Source organism: Accipiter gentilis, chromosome 1 (assembly GCF_929443795.1).
Source record: "Accipiter gentilis chromosome 1, bAccGen1.1, whole genome shotgun sequence".
NCBI classification, from domain to species: Eukaryota; Metazoa; Chordata; class Aves; order Accipitriformes; family Accipitridae; genus Astur; species Astur gentilis.
The window spans coordinates 24663224-24686327 of NC_064880.1; the positions used below are offsets into that span (position 1 = coordinate 24663224).

The 23104-nt window shown below is 37.9% G+C and overlaps 1 protein-coding gene across 7 annotated transcripts in view; it reads right to left on the reverse strand.

Annotated features, from left to right (window-relative positions):
- Positions 1-23104, reverse strand: part of ALS2 (alsin Rho guanine nucleotide exchange factor ALS2) — a 42938-nt gene that overhangs the window by 15552 nt on the left and 4282 nt on the right. For all 7 annotated transcript variants that reach the window (XM_049798845.1, XM_049798854.1, XM_049798809.1 and 4 more), the window contains exons 2-19: positions 22340-22429; positions 19750-19904; positions 17466-18385; positions 14764-15124; positions 13730-13898; positions 13168-13264; positions 12685-12762; positions 11571-11747; positions 9674-9845; positions 9105-9285; positions 7361-7426; positions 4614-4776; positions 3729-3860; positions 3390-3518; positions 2944-3014; positions 2496-2562; positions 2005-2207; positions 1797-1862 (exon numbers count right to left, since the gene is read on the reverse strand). In XM_049798845.1, coding sequence (XP_049654802.1) covers positions 1797-1862; positions 2005-2207; positions 2496-2562; positions 2944-3014; positions 3390-3518; positions 3729-3860; positions 4614-4776; positions 7361-7426; positions 9105-9285; positions 9674-9845; positions 11571-11747; positions 12685-12762; positions 13168-13264; positions 13730-13898; positions 14764-15124; positions 17466-18385; positions 19750-19904; positions 22340-22359 — 3227 coding nt within the window. In that variant the 5' untranslated portion in view covers positions 22360-22429. The remainder of the gene's footprint in view (positions 1-1796; positions 1863-2004; positions 2208-2495; positions 2563-2943; positions 3015-3389; positions 3519-3728; positions 3861-4613; positions 4777-7360; positions 7427-9104; positions 9286-9673; positions 9846-11570; positions 11748-12684; positions 12763-13167; positions 13265-13729; positions 13899-14763; positions 15125-17465; positions 18386-19749; positions 19905-22339; positions 22430-23104) is intronic.

Here is a 23104-nt window from a genome sequence, read left to right on the forward strand (position 1 = left end):
TGGAACACAAGCAGCTATAATACTAACGCATTTCATTAAAAACAGGAGCAGATATATATCACAGACCCATTCTAAAATCAGAATGCTCTATATCATTTTCAGAACACCTCTTTCAACTACAGCACTTACAGATTATTTTTTTAAAGAGAAAGCAGGAATTTTTAAAGAGAAAGCAGGAATTCCAACATCACTAGGTCAATTTAGTCCATAGTGCTTTTCTCTTGTTTGATTGTGGCATGTTGTAAGTATTCCCCTCTCTACCACACTACAGTATTTTTCTCAACTTTCTAAAGGCCACAAGTCTCCTCACATCCTAACACTGCTTCTACCTGTGTTGTCAGGACTTAATAATTCAAGCACACCTTTATTCCAGGGAAAGATGAAAACATATATCTCTACAGAGAATATTTTTTTAAAAAGATGCTTGCTTCCAATTATGCTCAAACAGTGGTACAGAATTGTTCACAATTTCAGTATGCCTGAAAAGAATGAGACACACAACTTTTATTTACTGATTTTAATATTCTGAGATTAAAATCCAGTTATGAAGGTTCTCCAGAGAGCATGTGTACCCCAACCAGACATTACTATTGTTAAGCGTTGAGACTGTAGCACACATACTGAAATGCAAATACATGCATTTGATAGTCCTAGCAGTTACAGCTAAATACCAATCCATTTATTTCTTGTGGGGATTGGTTTGCAATATTTCCATCTCCAACAACCCTAAAATCACCAGGGTTAGTTACAAATGACCAAAGCTCTAGTCTGGTTTTATAGTTTGACATTATACCAATAGCCAAGGTGCACTTTAAAAAGCTGTCTGCAGCCAGACCACACTTCAATTTCCCCTCCAACTCAATACTTTGAAAATACATCTGGAAGCCAATAGGACTTCTCATATATTTTTATCCTGCCCAGTACAAACATGTCTGCTCACAAGATTCATATAAAAATGCCTTTGGAAAGAAGTTAACATCTTAGCCTCAGTAGTGCCCTAGGCAGATTCTTAGCAATGAAATCCATAGATTAATTCAAAGCTGTGTAATAAATTATTAAATTACTTTCAAGAGGTCTTATTTGTTTCACCATATAAGTTGGTAATGTCCAGAACTTCCATTCATCCTATTTTCAAACTCCTCTGTACTAGTTATCTTAATCATCAGGATCACATACTCTCATTAGTTCTGTTTTCATCACCCAAACCCTGAAGTCTTCATTCAAGATTTTGTTGTCTCCTTCCTGAATTGCTAAACCCTTGCTCTACCAGAAATACAGCAAGGAAAACATTAGAGAAAATGCATCACTGCATTGTATGAAAGGCATTGCATTTTCTCGAAGGATAGAAAAACGATACCAGAACTTTTGAAAGAATATTGCAATACAAAAAGTTAATAGTTGCCTATACAGCAGAAAGTTGACCACAGACTTTTCAGTTGGCTTCCTCTGCTTAGAACTTTAGACCCACCTACCCATTCTTTCTCCTCCACCATTTTACCATTTCCTTCCTCCATCCTACAGCTGATTACCCTAATTAGTTTCAGCTTTTCTGAAAGAGCAAATTTTTCATCATGCAGTTGCAGAGTCTAGGATATCTAGGTGTTGTGAAGAGAGCCAGCACACCGCTGGATAAATGAGAAATTATCTATATATCAATATATAGATGTATCTTGTTAACATACATAACGCTGAGTCAGTAAGATTCACTGAAAACCCTTTCAAGGTTTTTGTTATTATCTTCTACAGCAAAAGGTATTTCTTGCCCTCTGGCTCCACAAGTAGTGAGAGGATCTTACCCATCCTCCAGTCCAGTCCGGAAAGTCCCAGAATACATTCTTCCATCTGCCCACTTTAGAATCCCTCTGGAAAAAATACAAAGCCATACATGTGTATAAGATAATAATTTCACTTCACACTTCCCAAATAACTTCTGTGAGTAAGCCTACTTATTGATACAGCAACCACCTCATTTTGTTTTCAACTGTTATGTTCAAACACTTTTACCTGCCATGGGGTTTTCCCGAAAGCCATCTCCCATCATAAACAGCATCCTTAAATCGAGGGTCCTTATAGAAGGTGTATTTGGCACTGCGAGAAATTGGAGGTTCCTGTCGTGGCACATTCGCACCAGCTCCATAGAGAACTAAGTCAGAAGTCCCTCTAAGGGCCTGATCCACTGCTTGGCTGATTGCCCTCAGCCACTTGGTCTGAAACAGAAAGTGTTTCATCACAGAATTTAGCTAACATCTGTCTTTGCCTTGAATCTCGCCTCCGCAGCAACTACAATAATCTCCATCGCACTCCTCAGTAGAGTGTTGTAAAATGGAGCACTGCTACACTCAAGCACAGTGTATAGTCAACCTGCATACCAAGTTGTAGGAAGACTTCATTCTTGGTGAATACTTAGGTGATACTTCTCCCTATTTGGTTTCACAGTAGGGGAGAAAAACTCATTCATATTACTGAAGCCATGCAAAATTTGTAGATATGCCTACCTTTTCCTGTGGTGTTGAAGAAATAAGAACAAGCTGCTCTTCTGGTGTTGTAATCTTCAATCCATTCCTACGGGGGGGGGAGGGGGGGGGGGGGGCGCGGGGGAAGGGGAAGTATTTGAATCTAGTGAAATTTCATACTGAAAAAGGCAAGGTTTCTTAGAGCATGAATATTGTATCTTCCCTCTACCACCCCAGCTAGCATTCACTTAATATTAAAGTTGGCAGTCAAAAAAAGCAGCAGGAAAGACTACTCACTTCCCTCCTGACTACCTTATTCTTTCTGATGTTTATACTTTAAGACATAAAAATACAGTAAGTTTTCTGAAACAAGAGAGGTAGACACGATTGCATCCAGCCAATTCCACTCCTAGTTTACAACAGTTGGTTACAAAATGCTCATCCTCTCTCCCAAGATACCTATTTCAGCATCATAAGCAAGAATACTCACACATTACCAGCTTCTTCTGAAAGAGCTTCTACCCACAGTGTGGACAAGGGAAAAATATGGTGTGTTGAGAACTGTAGGCAAGGAGAAGAAAAAGGGAAACTTCACCAGGTACTTATCCATTACCCCTGCCCTATGCTTTTTCTGAACAGTTTTTTTCCTTTCTTTGAGGACTACGGAAAACTGAGCATTACAGGCTCCTTACATGCACCTTGTTCTGAGAAACAGCCAACAGAAACCAAACCAATCACCGGGCAACAGCAGTCAAACATTAAACAAAAAAAATTACAAATAAATTTGAAATTATGTAAACATGAAAAAATATCACTTTTAAGTGTTCAAGCAACATTGCAGTGAATAGTGCAAAAACTTATCTTCGCTATATGAAAAATAGGTCATGTTGTTTGAGGCAGAGAAAAGGTTTTGTTCCTGGACACAAGCTGGCTTACCTGAGCATGTACTAGAGCATCATTAAAGAGGATGAACCAGTTTACAGAGAATCTTCCAGCATGCTGTAGTGACAACCCCCGATTGCTGCTTTCACAGATTAAACGACGGTCTGGCTTCCGCAAGGAATCCTACAGGTAGGGTTAAAACCAAAATTAAGGTCAGTGCTACTTGCCTTTCATAGTAAAGGCCCAACCTTTCTAAAGTTAAAAAGTGGTACAGGAACACAGATTAGAAAATTGAGAAGTGCAACTGGGACAGTACCATCAGTAATAGACATGGAGTGTAATGCTAACAGCAAGAGATTCAAGCTGCTAATGGACTGACAATTGTCATTATACCGTCATTTTCCCAGGAAAGGTCTTCCAGAAGCCAAGTGTGTATTCTGCTTCTTTCCTTTTTCTGCTAAGATGGACAGCAAGGCTCTCATAACAAGAACTAGAATCCTGTAGCTTCTGGTATTCTGGAGATGCCTATAGGGCGCAAGGTAAGACAGACCTGAGAGTGTTTCTGAACACCTGTACCAACAAAACTAACCAAGCTGCAATGCAACTGCTCATTTTATTAAATCGGCACCAAATGCATGGCGGTTGGTCTGGTTAATAAAAGTAACAGTGGAGGCCAATTTATTTTCTTGGTCACATGTTCTGTTGGTGGGCTGGGAGTTTTTAAAATCACAGAAGTTCCACAAACGTTGAGAGGAGAATGATTAATATACAATTATATGATCTACCTTCTTGCAGCTTAACAAGCTCTAGCAGAAGTAGTGCTAATAATTGCAGGGGTAATACTTTAAATAACTATATAGGAATAAACGTACAAGCAGTTATGGTTCCTGCTTAGTCATCTTCCATTTCAAAAGAATGCAATTATATACATCCAAATGGGTGGTATTACAGCCAATGAGAGCTACAGTAGTGATGCCAAATGGAACTGAAAAGCAACAGGCAAACATCAGAATAATATATTTGCAATTAAGTACTCAGACACACAAACAAGTTCTGGCAGGGTAACAAGTTTCTACCTGTCATGTGATCTGTGCAGGTGTGGTGCAAGATTGCACAAATAAACTTGCATGATCTTCCCTGCAGCAAACACAATTCAGAGGTAGCTTCTCTGAGGACTAAGCTATTTCTAATTACCTGGCATTTGCTTCATGCAGTTACTTCCGAGCCATAAGTTTTATGTGTATATTTATTCAGATACAGATAACAAAGCCAGCTTACCACTTCAAAACACGTGGCAAGCTTTAACAAAGTTCTAGCGTAATTATGAAGTCGTCCAAATGGCATGAAAAACAGAGCATTCAGAACTTCCACTAGCTGGAGATTTTCCTCATTCTTCTCAGACAGTTTCTGTAACAGCTCCTGGTTTTTACTCAAGAAGTCTCTAAATGATGGGACCATTGGGGAACAGAGGGAGGAAAGAAGAAGAAAGACAGCAAGACATCAGTGATGTTTTACATAAATGAGCTCCAAATGCCCCTTTTTGGATTACCATAAGCCAATAAAAATTATAAAGACAATTGCATGCTGCTTATTAATCTATTCCCAATTTAGTTTAAGGAAGTACAGTAATATAGACATGTAGCTCTTACAACTGCAACACAGGACTTTTTTTACTTCTAGTCTCACATGCTCAATCATTAAACTGGTTGAAGAAAAAGTTGACCAAGTTACCCCACTTGGAGAGTAACTAACTGCCTTTTTCCCCTTTAACACTTGATTAGTAAAAAAGCTAACAGGTGGAATGACTTCCCCATTACTGTTAGAGTAGTAAATTTCTTAGACTGGTGATTCATACAAAAAGGCCTGAAAGAATTTTAGCTTTTCTCCAGTGCACTTCCCTAAGTATATCCAAATAAATTCTTCCCCACCCCTGCTGTTCAAGGCAACTGACCAGTTTTTCCCCTAACTAGAAAAATTACATCCTACCTCAAAGAAAGGCAGGAAATCTGTTCAATCCTCAGTCTGATTTCCAAGAGGGAGAACTAATCTAGTTCAGAGAAGAAGAGGGAAATGATTCTGAAGACAATGCATTAGCACACAAAACCAGGATTTCTTCAATAAAAGGAAAACAAACCTACTTTTCCCTCTCCTTCACCATATCTGTGTGCACACATGTGCTAGCACATATGACACATCTGCATTAAAACACATCCAGCTGGGAAGCATTTAAACCACAAGCTGCAAGAATCAGGTGAGGCTGAGAAAGCAGGCCCCACAGACAGTGAAACAGATCAGAGAATTGCACAGCAGGGTCACTAAGAATTCTACATGATTAGCAAAAGGCCATTTCACACATCAAAATAACATACCTTGTCTAGGTCTGCTACTGATATTTAAGAACTCTCCTGTTCAACAAGCCTTAGGAATAAAGGTCTTCTCTTCTTTCGAGAGAAGACCATATTTCTTAATTTTAAAGTTAACCGTCTGGATGGCTTGCATTTTTAAAGTGCTTCAAGATCCTCACATGGAGGTCTCTGTAGAAAAGTGTCAAATAACAAGATTCATAACACTGAGTATAGCTCATCTACTCTTTCAGAGGACATGCTCAAAAACCTGCCAACAATGGAGACTTCTGTTGAAGCTAGCACTTTTTTTAAAGCTGGGACTATTTGTAATGCATTCATACTGCAGAATATCCATAAAAGACAGGCTGACATTGCTAACCATTGACTTAAGACAGGATCCCTCAGGGAGGGGGCAGGGGGGAAATTCATCATTATCAGCAAAGATATTCTTGACTTCCCTTTGCAAGTAACAGGACAAAACTTCTAAGACATCTCCTCCCTGAAGTTTCAGAACCTGAAAAAGTGTTATTCACCTAATGAGACCCTGGCTGCAGTAGGAGAAGCTGTGACACCTGACAGCGACAACTGATGTGATGAATTCAGGATAAGTAATTTCAGCATCCAGGACTTTGCAGTACTAATTATAAATAAGCTTATACTTGAACTAAGATTTCCTGTAAGTCACCCTAAAAATCTTGCCCAATGCAGAAAGATTCTCAATGTCTTGCTGCATTGGGATTTTGTATTTAGTCTTTGGCACTGGTCCTCAGGTGCAGAAGACTCTTTGCATCAGGTACCCTGGTGTTTCAAAGAACTTTCAATATCATCAGTTAGATTACATTCAAAGTGCTCCATAAACAGCTGTAACAATTACTCCCAGATTACAGAATTTAGGAAGGAAGGAAAGCTGGCAATTCCTCAGACGAGTTAAAAATATACCCTCACTGCAACAACTTTTTTACAGCACTAGAGTCAAAGATGCACAGTGTCATTACTTTATTTCCTAGACAAAAATACTATTGAACTAAGAAAAAAAGCTTTACTTTATGATCTATAAACTTCAAATATACTTTCTCAGGCCTTAAAGGCACAATTCCTTCCTCACATTTAAGAGCACCTATGCATGAAATAGAGTAAAGCAACCTGAAGAGGCAGAAAAGATACATGGGCAGAAATGTTATTTTAGCATAATTCTAAAGTGCTTCCATAAACTTAAAGAATTCAAATGAAAGTGAATTCACATTATCTACTCTTACTAATTCTTACAGAAAAGTTTGCTGTTCTGTATTTTCTTGACAGCAACATTTGAAAGAATAAAATACTAATAAACACTGAATAGATGATGAAAACAACCTCCAGACTAAGTTTTCAAAAAAATCATTATCTGAAATCTATTTACGTTTCTTTCAAGGAATTTACAATAATTTAAGCTTTTTTCCTCCTTTCTCCACCTTCAAGATAAAGTAACTGCTCATTCAGCAGCATTTTAACCTAAACTTTTATCACAGTTGAGAAGAAGTAACTTTTTCTTCACCTTATGGAAAAGGAATTAGTGTTCTAGAGTAAGCTGAGACCAAGTCTCTGCATGCTCATTACTACACACATACACACACAATTCTTTAAAGCACAGTTCTTTACTAGTTGACCAAAAACTCCAGAAAATGGTAAAGGTTTGCTTACATTGCTGGCTTTGCAAGGAGCATAAATCCTCCCATTACAAGGAAGTTTGTTACTGAAGTACAATACCTAGAATAGGGAAGAAAAAGAGCTTCGGTTACAAAATAAGAACATCCCTGGAGACAGCAACTGTTGTCATTTCCACCAGTTTACCAATGAGATCTGTATTATCTTTTACTATACAAGTTATCTAAGTACTTAAGAAAATATTAAACAGTGAAACACTCAATGTTACTGGAACACTGAGTATTCACTTTCCACGAGGATAGAACATGCATTACTATTCCACATTTCTCCTGTCATTAGCACAATGAAGAAGGGTTACTTTGCAAATGAATCTTTGATTATTTATTATTTTTTGTTTGTTTGTTTCCCCCAAAATTTGGGCATGTACAGAATATGCCATCTGTTTTAACAATTTAAAAAAAGAAAAGCACCTTTCTCCAAGGGAAGAGGTCTCAGCTTAGCCCAATTAACAGATAATACTTGTTGCCTGACAGATCCTTGGAAGATGGTCAAGGCACTATGCTGAGGAGCATGCATAGGTTCTAATGCTATACACAGGAAACTGTGTAAAGCATTAGAAAGCAAAGGGAGAGAACAGAAGACAGGCAGTAATAACGAGAACAGAAATTAGGTATTTCAGTCTCTGACAAGGAAGAAGAAGAAATTTTGAAACCCTTCTAATCTCAGTAATGAGAACCAATTCTGGAAATCCAGGTTACAAGAAAACTGAAGTCAAAGGTAAGAAAGGGAGAAAATACCTATTTACAATTATGAACAACCCATTTGATAAATGGAGAAGAAAGCTTCTTTTAGGGTGATATGGCGTAAGTTTATCACTGACCCAGTAAAAGTGGTAACTGTTGTGCCTGTGTTAGAAAGAAGTGCAATGAGCTGCACGTTCTAAATGCTACAGCATAACAACTGAAGTTGATGATCCTGAAATTTTGTTCCCTTAGAAATTTTCAGGCATCTGGTAACCAAGACTACATTCAGAGAGGACATTTTTAGAATCTCCCCTCTGTCAAGCCAGTGTTTTTCAGAAGCCTGTAGGTATTAAGTATGATGAGACTTCTGCTACATTTGGATCAAATTACCCAGCAACTACAAAAGTTATGGAGGAGAAAGACAGCAAACAGCATGACTGCGTAGACTTCCTCTCCCAAAAGCATTAAGCTAATAAAAATAACCAGGATCATTCAGACTTAATTCTGAGCACTAAAGCAGCTCTGTCGTTGGGGTGGCAGGTGTAATGCTAGCTAGTTAGCAGATATCAGGACAGAAGAATCAATAGTCATTAACTAAAAATTGTCTCCCAGAAGAACGACTATTAAAAAGGCATTTTGTAACCACAGAAAACCCCCAAGGGTAGCTTTACTTAGTAGCCTAGCCATGGTAACTCTATTACATTATATTACAAGATCCTTACTATTAACTAACAAACATGTCACTTTTTACAGGTATATATGCAGCAACCGAAGAAGAGTTTGTATGTAGTTTTACATTAGGGAAGCTGAAGCTGTCCAGTGTACTCTACTGGCAAAGACTTTGAAATATATAGCTCACTACAAAATGAATTAGTTTGTGTAAAACCCTCCACACATTTTAAATAGCAAGAATACAATTTGCACAACAGTTACTTATGTAGCTTTCCTTATGATCTACTTTTCCCTAAGTCAGGGCTTGTTGTAGTCAGTAGATAAAGCCTGCAGAGACTCAAGATGAGAGAGAATTGGATACTTGCTCAGTGTAACTATCCAAAAAGAGACTGGAATGCTTCAGGATGGCCAAGCTCCTGGCTTCTTTTACTCCATGAAGAAAGCTACTTAAAGAAGCTCCATGTTGACCAATGAGATAGCATAGCTTGCTGAACCTGCTTGCCATTTCCTGCAACAACTGGATTGTACTTGCATTGCCCAAATTATCTGTAACAGACCAGAAAGCAATTTAGCTTACCTTACAAAAGAGCAGCACCCATTAATAAAGGGAATTACCACAAGGTGCTGTTTAGATGTTTTAATGGCAATTTCACCTCATGGCTACATTATCCAGAATCAGGAATTCAACAATTTTAGACTAAATACAGCTCAAATAATTAAGTTATTTCAGGTGAAACAGTCAGGAAAAGTGCAAATACTAACAACATAGTGCAGATGTCAAAATGCAGCTGTATTTCACCAGTTCATGCGAACAGGGGAGTAAGACCTTAGCTTTATCTTAAAAATATATAATTAATTTAAATTTTGCATAAAGAAATTTGTTGTGGAACATAGGGGAAATAATATCAAAGAAAATATTAGAAGAAGTTCTTACCTAAACCTAAAAGAGGTCTAAGAACCTGAGATTTGATCTCACTCAGTTTGAAATAAAACCTTCTCTCAGTAGAAGCCAGCTCATGCAAACTGGCAATATATCCCATTACGTTCTTGTCTACTAAGACCAAGCAGTTGTCACCACCAGCTATCACATTGCTTATGTACCCTATCTGAAAGATTAAAAAGAGAAAAGAAAAAACAGCAGCTTTAATATTTTGCTTTTTACACCCCAATTTAAAAACAGGGCAATGCAGAATAAAGCATATCTTTAGGAGCACTAAGTGATAATAAGTATTAGTTACCTACAGTGACAAACAATGCATTCAATACTGGCTTAATACAAGAATGATAAAAGTAGAAGAAACATTTATAGTCAATGCTGTTCATTTTCCTGGTACTGACAGAGCCTAAAAGACAATATATAGACCATCTTTTAAGGTGACTCATACAACCATTCCATATTTAAGAGATAGTGACCTTAAGTTCAGTCACTTTCAGAATTGCAATATACTTCATGCTTCTATCAACAATGTTGATATTAAATAGTATTATTACATCAGCTACTTCTACTAATTAGGAAGTGAGAATAACAAGGCTTTAATATTATGACTGTGCTCTGAACTATAGTCCTTTCTGGACCCGAAAGATGTCAATTTATTGATAATGGTATTAAAGTATCAATAAACTGGACTAATATTAATAACTATACTAACACCACAAGTGGTATTAGTAGCTATTTGCTTTCCACAGTAGTTGGGAGGAAAATGCTTCTCTAAGGTCAGCACAAGTGCTACTGATGCTTTGTGGCTCCTCACTAATTCTGGTTCCCATGCAATACTTCTAGTAATTCAGTGTTTGAACTCTACTTTTATTTTCTTTGTTGCTAAATAGAGGATTCCTTAGAAACGTTGAGCCAGAGTTGTTCAACAAACAACCCACAGGCCGATTCTGATATGCAAGAACCTATAAGTCACCCTACAAGAGAAGGGAATGGCTAGCAACAATCTTACAGAAGGAATACAAGTGTGTGCATGTCTGCATGCACATACACGTGTGCACACATGCACGTGCGTACGCATGGAACCAGTGCCTAAATCCCTGTGTCTCCTCAAAACCCCTCTCCAACTGCTATTCTGCTCAATCTAGGGAAGTAGCAATGAGACCCAGAAGAGCTGAGACAAAGAGCTGCTTTCTACCCTCACCATCTCCTTTTTGTTACCTTGAACTCAGGTTGGTCTGAAATCGAACAAACAACTTGGAAAAGGACATGCAGAATACACACTCCCCTACCTCACACTAACTTCAAGGTAGATATGAGATTCAGCTTGATGAAAAAAGTTTGCATAGGGGCACCTCCTCTCCCCCATAGACATGCAAATGCACACTTCAGTGCCTTTGCTCAGTTCCCCCTTTACACCCATGAGAATGGGAGGGGGAGGGAAGGAGACGGTGCAGAACTCTGGGACCTTCTGCTTACTCACAGACAAGATGCATAGGAAGCAGAAAGGAACAGAGAAGGCAGTGCACTCAATCACTTGAGAAACAACAGGAAAACAGAGCAATAGCAGCAAAGAATAAACACATGAAGACTGTGGTGAAAACAGCACAATGTAAGGGTGCACTTCTGCAGCATGCGCATATGGAATGAAATGGATTAGACACACAGGAAACACCTCCTTGTCTCTCAAACAGAAGGAAAGACCAAGAAACAGGCAGGGAAGAGAACAATACTAACTAGGCCTTCTCTCTGCCCTCCATAAACTGTGCTCCTGATTTGACTGCTAGAAACCAGTTACTTGACTTGACACCCTTAAAGCTAGTTGAACAACCAGCACTCTGCTAGTTCCAAAAAGCATCAGTATGATTTGCACTAACTTAAAGGAAATACCACTCACCTTACTACAGGATAGTAACAAAACTGGACTCTTAGTACAGCTATTTTCATACAAATTATTTTCTTCTGTTGTCTCCTGGCCACTGTAATATAATCCAGGTTGGAAGTCTTCCTCATCCGCTAAGAAGAGGGAATAATCTAGTCCTGCTGCTGTACTCCAAACACCATCACCACACACCTGAAATTCATGAGGAAGGAAAAGACATTAGAAGTCATCAGCTGAAGAAGAGTGTACTTAACTCTTCTCAACACACATGCACATAATACACCTGCCAAAAAAAAGTATTGCAGTAACTGGTAATTTTTTAACTTCATCTCCTAACAAATACTTTTCTTGCAGGTATACTGAAAACTATCTTTCTTTCCAGTCTTCTTTCCAATGGCTGATTTTCTGCCTTTAATTTATAAATCAGTTTTATTTTTAAATGGGCATCAGGTGAGCTTGATTGAAGTTGGGACACTATTCTCCCCTCTGCATTTAACTGGGAGATCTATAAATTTGAGAGAGTTAACATGCTGTACGTTAATTTGCATAAGGCCTAAGCAGGAAAATTCTGCAGCTAGTTTTCCACTATGACAAGCACCAGAAAACATAGGAAAGGGTCTGTTCTAACCCAAAAATCAGTATTTGGCTATTCATTCAATGTGATAAAAAGTTCAAAACAAACAGAAAACCCACTGCCAAAACAGCTCTGGAAATACAGAAACGAACAAATATGGTCATGGTCTAGCAAGGCTAAAAATGCTAGAAGCAGTTGTTTAGAATAAAAACAGTGTTCCAAAGTAAAAGTTTCAGCACTGCAACATCAATATCAGAGAAACCAAACATAAGGTAGAAATGGAATTTGACAAGAACATACAATCAGTCACATTTCTCAGTTTTAGAACTTCAATGTGGTCAAAAACCAGCAGAAGTCTGTGTAAAGGATTTATTGGGTAGATTTTCACAAGCTCATATAAGGATCGTATTCCCAGTATAAGCCAAAGAAATCAAGGGTTCTATTACTATATAGCCCACAGATCCATGAACAAGGTCAGTTTTCAGAAATTACTTTGCACTTGTATAAGAAGAGACCCTAAACTGAAAGAAGAAAACCACAGAAAACAGAAAGTACCTTTGCAAGACGAGGGACTGTTGTGGGGGAGTTCAAGTGACCAAGCTGGCCAGAGATATTACTGCCCCATGAATACACCTGTAAGAAACATAGGTAAACATCAGAATGTAACTTTATATACACAGACACATACTGAATTGTAGTGGTACAACACATCAAGTGTGCAAACACACACAAGTCAAGGGTATAAGATTCATGTACCAAGATGCACTTCCCTAATTTCCACTATCTTCCTATATTTGCTAATTGTCTTCTCACTTCAGAAATGGAATGCACCAAATCAAGTCACGGCAATCTTTAAACATAATGTTGACAGTACATGCAGAACTTTGTCAGAAATAGAATTAAAATTCCACACTGCTTCCAAGTTGCCTCCCACAAACAGGAACAAAAGTTTAGAAGCAAAAGAAACAAAAACCTAGAAAACACCAAACATGACAATTATGTCATAGATAAGCAATAAATGATAACAATCACTTGTACCTGGGATTTGGCAGTGAGTGCTAAGGAATGATGGCCACCAGCAGAGAGGTGAATCACTTCTTTACCATCTAGGCTTTTCACACATAGTGGTTGAAGCCTGTCAATCCCCAGAACCCATTGCAGAGCAGGGGAGGGGGAGAGGAAGGAAGAAAATAAAATTTATAAGATGTATTAACACAAAAATACATTCCAAGTTTTATTTTTTCTCCTCAAGAAATCAGAGAAAACAAGTATACATGGAGTCTTTTGGCAATAAACCAGCTTAGTCAAAAAGGTCATGAAGGGCAAAAGTTGATGACAAACCTCATCCCAATTTGAAAAAAGTCAAAATATCACCAAAACTCCTAGTGATTACAAGGGGAAAAGTCATAACTGATTGACATTCAGTAACAATACAGCATAAAACATGTTACTTAGAGGAACTTAGGTCACAACACTTAAAAGAACAAGAACACAGTGCAAGGCAGTTGACCAAATTTGAGAATTTGAGAAAGTTGAATACTCAAAATTTCTTAGTGACCTACTGAATAAAAAAAAAACCATTTAATCAAAGACATCTCACCTTGGCAGAACATCGCCATGCCCTAGCTGTCCTTCCTTCCCTTTTCCCCAGCTCCATACCTCCGTTCTCAGAGAGGGTAAAAGAGCATCAGCCTCACCACTGTAGGTTGGAGTCAGAGCTACAGTCCTCATTTTTGCCCGCCCTACCTTCCGTAAGAGCCTAGGAGAAACTGAAAACAGGCCAAGAGATAGAAAAATTTCTCATCATTTTAGGTAAATGTATCACTCAGACTGTGTTTTACACAGTAACAGTACCATTTGAGATAACTGATCAAGACTTCTTAGAGAGGTCTTAATTAAGATGGAGAGCAAAGGCTGACATGTAAGAAGATAGGTTACTGATACACAGAGGTAACGTATGTGCTAAAAGTAGACAGATCCCAATTAATTTTTACCAGCTATTAAAGGATAACAGGCATATGAGAACTATGCAGTTATACTGAAGCAAATGAACCAAAACAAACTATGCCTTAAAAAAGTATGTTTTGAAAGAAAATATATCCTTGCAGTGAACGGATTTCAATACTTCCTAAAATCTCCCCTCAGATCCAAGATCAATATTGAACTAAACCATGTACCCATTAAGAACAATTAACAACACTAAAATCTATGAGGGAAGAAGGTCATTGACTGAAGTCTGACAGCAGGAATTAGACTATTTCTAGGTCCCTGGCTCAAAAATCACCTCAGTGCAGTAGGATCTACACAGGCCACACAGCTTTTTAGCTTCTATGCAACCTATATGAAAGCCAGTTTGCCATCATTTCGCAATAAGATGCTCAGACTACAATGTGCCCATTTTACCTTACTTTACCAACAAAGAATGTTCCTAAACCCACTACACTTTTCTTAACATGCAGTATCTCCTAGTCTTCACTCCCTCCAGCACTTTCAAGTCCTAAAATATAGGTTATAATTCTTAAACTCCTTTGGTAGATTATTAGATTTGTGCTCAATAAATGCATTTTATTTTCAGTTATAAACCTCCGCATTATTATAACTTTTCCAGTTGATTTTCCCAACACGCTTTTTTACCTTGTGACAACAAGCCAGGCAGGGAAAGTCTTCGACTCCCTCCTTCAGATTCCTCCTCTCTAATATCTACTAAACTGGAACTCTTCTTCCCCTGCATGGATTCCAGTCTGACCTGCTCTTCTCGGCTGTCTTTCAGAGCTTCAGGCCCTGGGGAACTGCCACCAGTTTGAGATCCTGGTTCACTTGAAGGTGTGCCATAGAAGTTCATCACTTTCTTCAGAGACAGTGCTCCAGCTTCATAAGTAGCAGCTACTCTCACACCAACTGCTGACGCACAAGAGGCCACCAAGCTGTTCAGGGCAGATGTGCTGGTACCTGGAGGGCCAGGGATACAAGCACTGAGTTGCTCTTCTTGAGAAGGCTAAAACCAAAGAAAAATTGAAGACTATCATACCAGACAGCACATAACAGTAGGATGACAATATACACATTCACTATTCAAACTATGTGCTATACTAAACAATACATTTTGAGGAAGCTTTTTATACTTAGGTGTACATCTGTTCCTCAGAGTTGTATTTTTTAAGGTAGGACCAAGCACCATTTCTACATGGCCTGGCTTTCCCTGTTGCACTTGTCTTGTAGCTCATCCATAAGACACTGTGGATCTGTTTGGTTTTTTTAAATACAACAACAACAACAACAAAAAGGATCTTTGCAAACAAATATAAAAGGGGATTTCATTTTAGGCTTATTACCAACTTATTCACCACCAATTGAAGTTCATCAGTAAGCATGCTGTATTTACAGAGAGAAAGGTCTCTCCAACACGTTAAAAGGAAAACAGTGTTCATGTATTCATTTTGCAAGGTCTACCTTAAGACCAGCCTGGGCTACATGTCCCCTTATGCTACTGTTGTATCCATATAAAGCTTAATTAATAATCAAGTCACACTAGGGACAAACTGACCGAAGGCAATTATTGGTACCAGCACATGATTACCTATAATAGCAATTAATTTACCCACCAAATAAGAAATAATGCACAAGATATTTACCAAATAGTTTGAATGTTAAAACAAAGACAGCAAACTCCCATTTTCCCACCTAATACCTAGTGCGAAATAATATTATTATAAATATAGCTCCTTTTACTCTGCCAGAAGGGAAACAGTCTTACTTCTCTTCTTTGTGAAAAGTTAGGCTAAAGGATTGGGATTGGTCTTGTTTACTGGTACTTCATTCCTATTTATAAAAGGCATGCCTAGCAATACAGAAAAGCAAATGTGATTTCTGTAGCAAAGCAAAGAGAAGCAAAGGATTGTACTAATGCTAAAACATTACATTAGTCCTCATCTCTGCTCTTCACATGTATGCTCAACTGTGTTAAGATTCAGTGAATCAGTTCCAGGCTTGTTTATTCCTGGACCTTTGCAAGGGAAACAGTACTCTGGAAATATTCCAGAATAAGGACTTGAGAAAGGGAGCATGAAACTATGCATTTCAGTCATTTCCTAATGGCAGGAGTTCTCACATGAGGCTGAGGGGCCCACAACTGTTAGAATGCATTTGTATTAGCAAATAGCAAAGGGAAAGACAATCGTGTTCACACAATGTTTATTTCTCTGAAATAGGTTTCCCTCAGAGTAGGAAAATATAACTTGCTGAATCCCCAAGTTACTGGACAGTTGTTGGTTTTTTTAAATACTTTTTCCCCCCCCCCAATCAGAGGTGACAACAAAAATCAACTATTTATTAGGCACTGTGAAATCTGCCTCTCAGAACCATTGTGAAAAAATTTTTACTGTAACTATAAAAAAATAATTAAGAAACCAATGTCTACACAACACTTGAAATGACAGAAGAAATTTTCAGAATTCTGCTATGGACTTTGCATATCGGGCCACAGAGTGTCAGTTTTCCTTACAGATGTTACCTTTACCATAAACCATCCAGCAGGACAGTACTCACATACTGCAAGATTTTGGATTCGTTTTCTGTCTAATAGCTTTTTGGTTGTAACTTCCTCCCCCCACCCCAAATAAGATTTTTTTCAAAAAAGTGGAAAACATAGTATTTTGCAGGGAGCTGGGAACAGCTCTTGAACCTTCATATCAAGCATTTTCTGATGTTTATTAAGAAATTATTACTTTACTGTTCTGCTACAGCATCAAAACTGTGTCATTGAACCATTTTCCACATCACATAGAGTAGTACTTATGTATTTCTCATCCCTGTTTATACGTTTATGCCACCCTCATGTGATTCACATTAGAAGCCTTTTGGTCAACTTTTTAACATTACCTTTACAATCTTTACTTCCAATCTAGAATTTTTAACTGATTGAGAAACTTGACAGATTTGTGAGGGATCCACTCCATGTATAGAAAAGAAAGTTTTACCTTAAAGATAAATTAGGCAAGTGCCAGGTTACTGCCCCATTCAAATGGGAAACCCATGCATCATAAAGCAGGTAGAGAATGGGAGATTGGCTTATGTGGTTCTGGTACTGTGGACCATGAAGAGGAGAGACTACAGCACTATCAAGGCTGCTCACATTAAAGGCTTACCACTGAACAAGTATGGAGGACAAAAAATCTTCCACTTAAAAGTTGAGAACCATGGCAGAGAAGAAACACTTCGAAACTGTAGGAACACCACAGCTACATAAACTAGCAGAATTTTTCATTATGGAAAGAGTAACATTGTCACATATACATGAGAAGTTGTAGCACCTTAAGAGCTAGTCACTAGGTACCAACCTGCTCAGATTCTGTGCAGATGTTTTTCTCCAGGCTCTCATTTAATGAGTGATCTGATAAACTGATTAAGTACTCTTTCACTTCTTTTTTGTCTGGGAACAGGATATTTCCAGGGCTAGAAATTCCACCCTCTTCCTGTCCATCGTTGCTGGAAAGCATACTGGCTCCATCAGATTCTAAAGCAACAAGCATATGTCCTTCCACAAGCGCTTTCTGACAGTCTTCACTTTGGCTACTTGTTACACTTCTTCTTTCTAGGGTCTCCAATGAGGGACAGAAGACCTGGTTTTCTGGTTGGTTATCAGACAGTGCTACACCCAGTGGGCAACAGTGACTATCTGAAATAATTACATGATCTTCCTTGTCCGTCATGGTAATGAGGAGTTGACTGCAATGATTGCACCTCTCTGGGATAGCCTTCATTTCCTGCACAGGCAGACATTGTACCAGAGCCAGGCTGTGGTAGGCTCCACAAGCAATCTGGAGCACAACGCGTCCTGCCAGGTGCTCTACCTTCTGTGGCTTTGTCACTGGGAAAGTTGTTGTTATGAGACCAAGCTGGCAGCCACTTCCCCAAGCCCATATCTCTCTGCTTAGTGATAGTGCCAGCGTGTGTTCTTCTCCACATGCTAGCTGCAAAATCCTTACTGATAACAGAGGACTGGTTTCAGAATCAGAAATACTGATGGGTTGTGGCTCTGGCACACATGGCTGATTGGCAACTGCACACTGGCCAGCAGAATTGTTTCCCCACATGTACACCACACCACTTTCTGTCACGGCTCCATTGTGGAAGCTACCAGCTGCCACTGTAATAACATGATGCCCAAGCAAAGTATTTTCTAACATAGGACTATTAGCACATAACTCCTCTGGTCCTGATCTCCAGGGCAGTTTTCCAAAACTGTAGACCTCTCCACCTGGGGAAAAAAACAAAAAACAAACAAACAACCTAGCATGAGTCTAATGAAGTTAAACCAATACAAAAATTTGAAGAGAGATTCAGATAAACAGATATCAATTTTTAGCTTACTCCAGGCTCAGCAAAACTGGCTATTGATGTATGAAGATTGCTGGTTGCTCTCTGCTATTGCTGCTGTTAAGTTCTACACCTCATGTTAACGTTACCCTGTACATGCATGCAGTGTTGAACGAAGGTAAGCTTTTCTGCTAAAAATACTACTATAGTCAAGTTAAATATATTTATTGGTCCCTTCTATGTTAAGAACATACAACATATTAAGGACATACAACCATGCTTGAAGAGCACAACAAAGTCCAGAGCTCGTCTTCCCATACAGAGATCTAGCATCACCAAACTGCACTGTTTGCCACCCTACAGTAAAATAGGATGGCCCTATCAGGTGGAAAGTGAGGGTGGGCGGGTAAATGTACCTTGCCACTAGTTTGATGATGTACTGCAGTCTCTCCAAAATTTCATTACCTTTACCTGAAAAGATTGCAGCAATGCCAGTTCAAGTTACTTTGCTAATTCTAAAGAAAAGCAGAAATCTAGTTTTAAAATGAACAGTTGTTTTCACAGTGATAGAAAAATGGTAAATCATATCAACAAACAACATCCTAAATGGGGCAAGAACACACATGCAAAAAGTCCTTTGAATTATGAAAGAAACATGTTCTAAAAAAAACCACTGGACCTCCATAACAACTGCAGTAGCTCACCAATAACCCAGATCTTTCCTTCAAAAACATCAAAGAAAAATCAAAGAAGCAACTTCCAATTTAGTCTTTACAACTGTACGCCCATTGATCAGTACAAGGATGGACCAAGCTAAGCAAACACTTAGAGGGACTGGCTTTTAGAAATACTTTGATTCACAGTGCCAAACTGCTCACAAACCAAGACTCACTCTGATGCATCTACTAGCTACACATTTTTCCAGAAGCACACAGAAACCAAAGCTCTTACACATCAAGAGAACCTCTTGCTGTACAGTCTTTTTTGAATGAAAGACATCAGAAGAAATGTCATTTTGACTTCACATGGTTCAGATTACACTACCATCTTTAAACAGGAAATCCAGAGCCATTTTTAAAAGAAAAAAGTATGAAAGAAGACACTATGCATATAATTTCCATTCCAACACAGTTTTAAGTAACTTACAACTAACAAGGAAATACTGGCAAAGTTAAAAATCTAACCATTTAAATGTTGTGTATGAGACACAGATAGACTGAAAAAAACCAACCAACTACAAGAAGAAAACTTGACAATAGCTAGTTTGTTATTGCCTCAAATCTTCACAATTAAGATGTTTATTACCTTCTGTTAGAAGTAACCCATGATTTATGCCAAGGGCTGCCTGTAATACAGTCTTTCCACTGAGGCCTGGAAGCCTTTCTGGAGTTACAGAGCAAGAACCAGCCTTCCAAACATAGACCAGGCCTCTCTCTTTGGCTCCTTCTGCCTCTTCTGACCTACAAAAAGATTGGAGGAAATACAGAATCAGCTTGAAGTTTTCTGTGGTTCAGTAATGCACAGTTTGCTTTTCACATATGTAGGAAAGGCTTAGAAGTTCAGGTATTAGTTTTGATTTCAGAAAGTCAACATATATAATTTACAATTTGGTAATCTTAAATTAAGTGTTATTTAAATGAAGAACAAGTGTCTTCTATTTGAAATCATTGGCTTTCTTTTTCATTTGTACTTTACTGCCTGAAAAACAGCTGATCTCGTCACTAATAAATTTAAAGATACATTTACTCACAACTGATACAGACTTTATAGTATATATTGTATTTGTGCTCACAGCAAGGAGATCAAATTAAGACACAATTCTGCCATTGTATGCTGAGGGAGATCATTGCATCAGTTCTACTCACATGTAAGCAACTCTGTTCCTATCTGAACAGTAAGATGTATAATGTTAACTCCTCCTGTGTTAGCAAGCAGAAGGAACGTTTCTGGTTCATTAAGTTTTATTCATGTTTTGTATTATTCAGCTTTTAGAAGTCAAAATGTAGGAAAAACAGCCTTATTATGATGTTTTTATCAGTTACATAAAACATCAAGTATGTCTCAAATAATATTTGCTTTAAAAGTAAGTAATTAAGCAAAGGATGTATTGTATGCAGATTTTACCATGAAGCAATTGCTCTCATTCACAGTATCGTCAAAATATCACACCTGTTAAGAGCTCATCCTTTATATACTTTCACTTCTACCTTTAGAGAGAAAAATGAGGTTTTGGTCAGGTTTTTTTTGTTTGGTTTTTTTTCTTCTTTTAATTCTTAATGAGTTTCTCAGATTCAGATGAGCTAGTCATTCAAATTAATTGAACCAGAAAAATAGAAAATGATCCTGAAACACAACGGAAGCATCTGGGCTTGCAGGAGTGACTGGAACTATCCAAACCACTCTGGTTTGAATGCTCGGTCAGCAACTTCTCCCACTCAGGAGAAAAATTCCTCAGAACTTTGACAACAAGCACACAGTTTTAACATTTTGTGCAATCACTTGATTTAAACACAAGAAGTAATTTTAAATATCAATATAGACTGACAGCATTTCAAGTTAAATTAAGAGTTTTCTTTAAATTTATTTTAAAAGTTATATAGAACAGATTGTTATCCACCCTGCAAGAAAAAGTAGGTTTAGCTCCTTATTTGCCAACAGTCAAGACTTTACTCCCCACATAAATCAGTTCTTGCAGCTTTGCATGAACTTGTGAAGTTAAATATACATAAGGTGGCAATAAAAGCTTTGATGAAATGGCAATCTTTGTCTAGAAGAAAGGGCACAAAAAAACCCAAATGTATTCCAAAACTGAAGCAAACCCAGAAAAACCTAGTCTGATAGGCTGCATTGTGGACAACTTATCCAAGTAGCACATTCAAAAGCAGACAACTGATTTCTTAAACTAAAATTTTTGCTAACTGTGGTGCATAGGATGAACAATACCCTTGCACAATCTGCCTCTGAAACACTCCAGATGAGAATAACCAAGAGATAGAATTATCTCTCTTAGCTCCTGTACCCATCCCCAATCTCTATTTTTTTCCACATAACAGAAGAGAGGAAAAAAAAAAAGGAAAAAAAAAAATCAAGAAAAAGGTGACAGTCAAGAACTCTTCTAAAATTCAGATAAGTAATTTAATCCAAACAACATACATAGTACTAAAAGGCAGAGTCCCTGTTGCATTTTAAATACACAGGACTTGTGTTTAGAATAGAAGTAAATTAAAAAGGAACCAATTGAGCAATATATTGGCCAGAAACAAAAAATTAGAAAAATTCAACATCATAGTTAGGAAATTTACCTAAAATCAAAATATGGATTTTACTCAGATGGGCAAAGCACACGAAAGAACACAACATGATAATATAGAGTTTTCAGCAAAATACTGTGCATTAAATTGAGCGCAAAGCCTGATATTTGGGCTTTTATCCATTTAATAGGTTGTCAGAGAACAGTGTAAAACAAATTTGGACATTCACATACCAAGATTTATTACAAGACATTAACTTCCCATCCCCAAAACATCTGACCTCTGTCACATATCTTAGTGGAAGAAACAAAGAGCAAAAGAATAGTCTACTGCAGGGCTGTTGATCTAGAATCAAAATTCACAGGTGCAGGTAACAGATACAATTTACCATTCACCAGAGAATGTTACTTTAAGGTTTCTAGCCTCCTCAAGTTACAACAATCAACTTAAAAAAAAAAACTTGCTGTTGTAATAAGTTCAGTGTTCCAGATATAACTGAAATTAAAGCGAAGTTACTCCTTTTCTTCCCTTTAGCATAAGTTACATAAAGAGTATGCTAACATTACTTAGTAATTTTACAGGATGATCATGAGCTGGCATATTTCAGGGAGCCTCTGTGGCTTCACCTAGCTGCTCATTCTCACCTTCTTTCCTGTGAGTCCATCTGTCAGTGGCAGCACTCCATCACCACCAAATCATTCCTCTTTCAAAAGGAACAATGTAATTTCCACAAACTGTAAAACACAAACCCCAGCTATTTAATTGCAAATAAAGCTAAACATTAGAAAAAACAAACAAACAAAACCCCCACAAAAACCCAAGAAGCAAATCTTTAGAGCCCGTGTTAAATAAATAAGCACTTCCACAACACTAGGATGGTTGAAGTATTTAGTTCACTCACACTGAGTTGGCAGACAAAAGCTAAACAGCCAGACTTATCCCATCTACTCATCTCCCAATAGGTCTACTGTTAAGGACAGACTGAACAAAACCTAGTTCAAAGGCAGAAATTAACATCAATCTCTCTCCATAATGCTCAGTATACCATTCAAGAAACGTCAAAGTGATCCATTTTCAGTCTAATAAAAGATAGAATTCTATGCTCAAGCTAAATTTTTAAGGTAAACAGATTTGTATGAGCAGAAAATGGTTAAGAGTTGAATTAATAACTGTATTCCTGAACCGTTAAAAGGTACAGTTCTATTAAAGCCTGTGCAGAAATGCAGAAAGCCAATTAAGAGTTCAAAACATTTCTTCATGCAACTGGTAGCTGAGCATCTATAAAGGTATGATAACACCACAGAAGCCAAGGAGCAAAAAGTGGCTGTTCTATTTATGCTTTTATCCTTTCAGATTTTGAATTTTGCACCCTCACACCTTTCCATCTTCATGCAGATACCTTTGTGTTA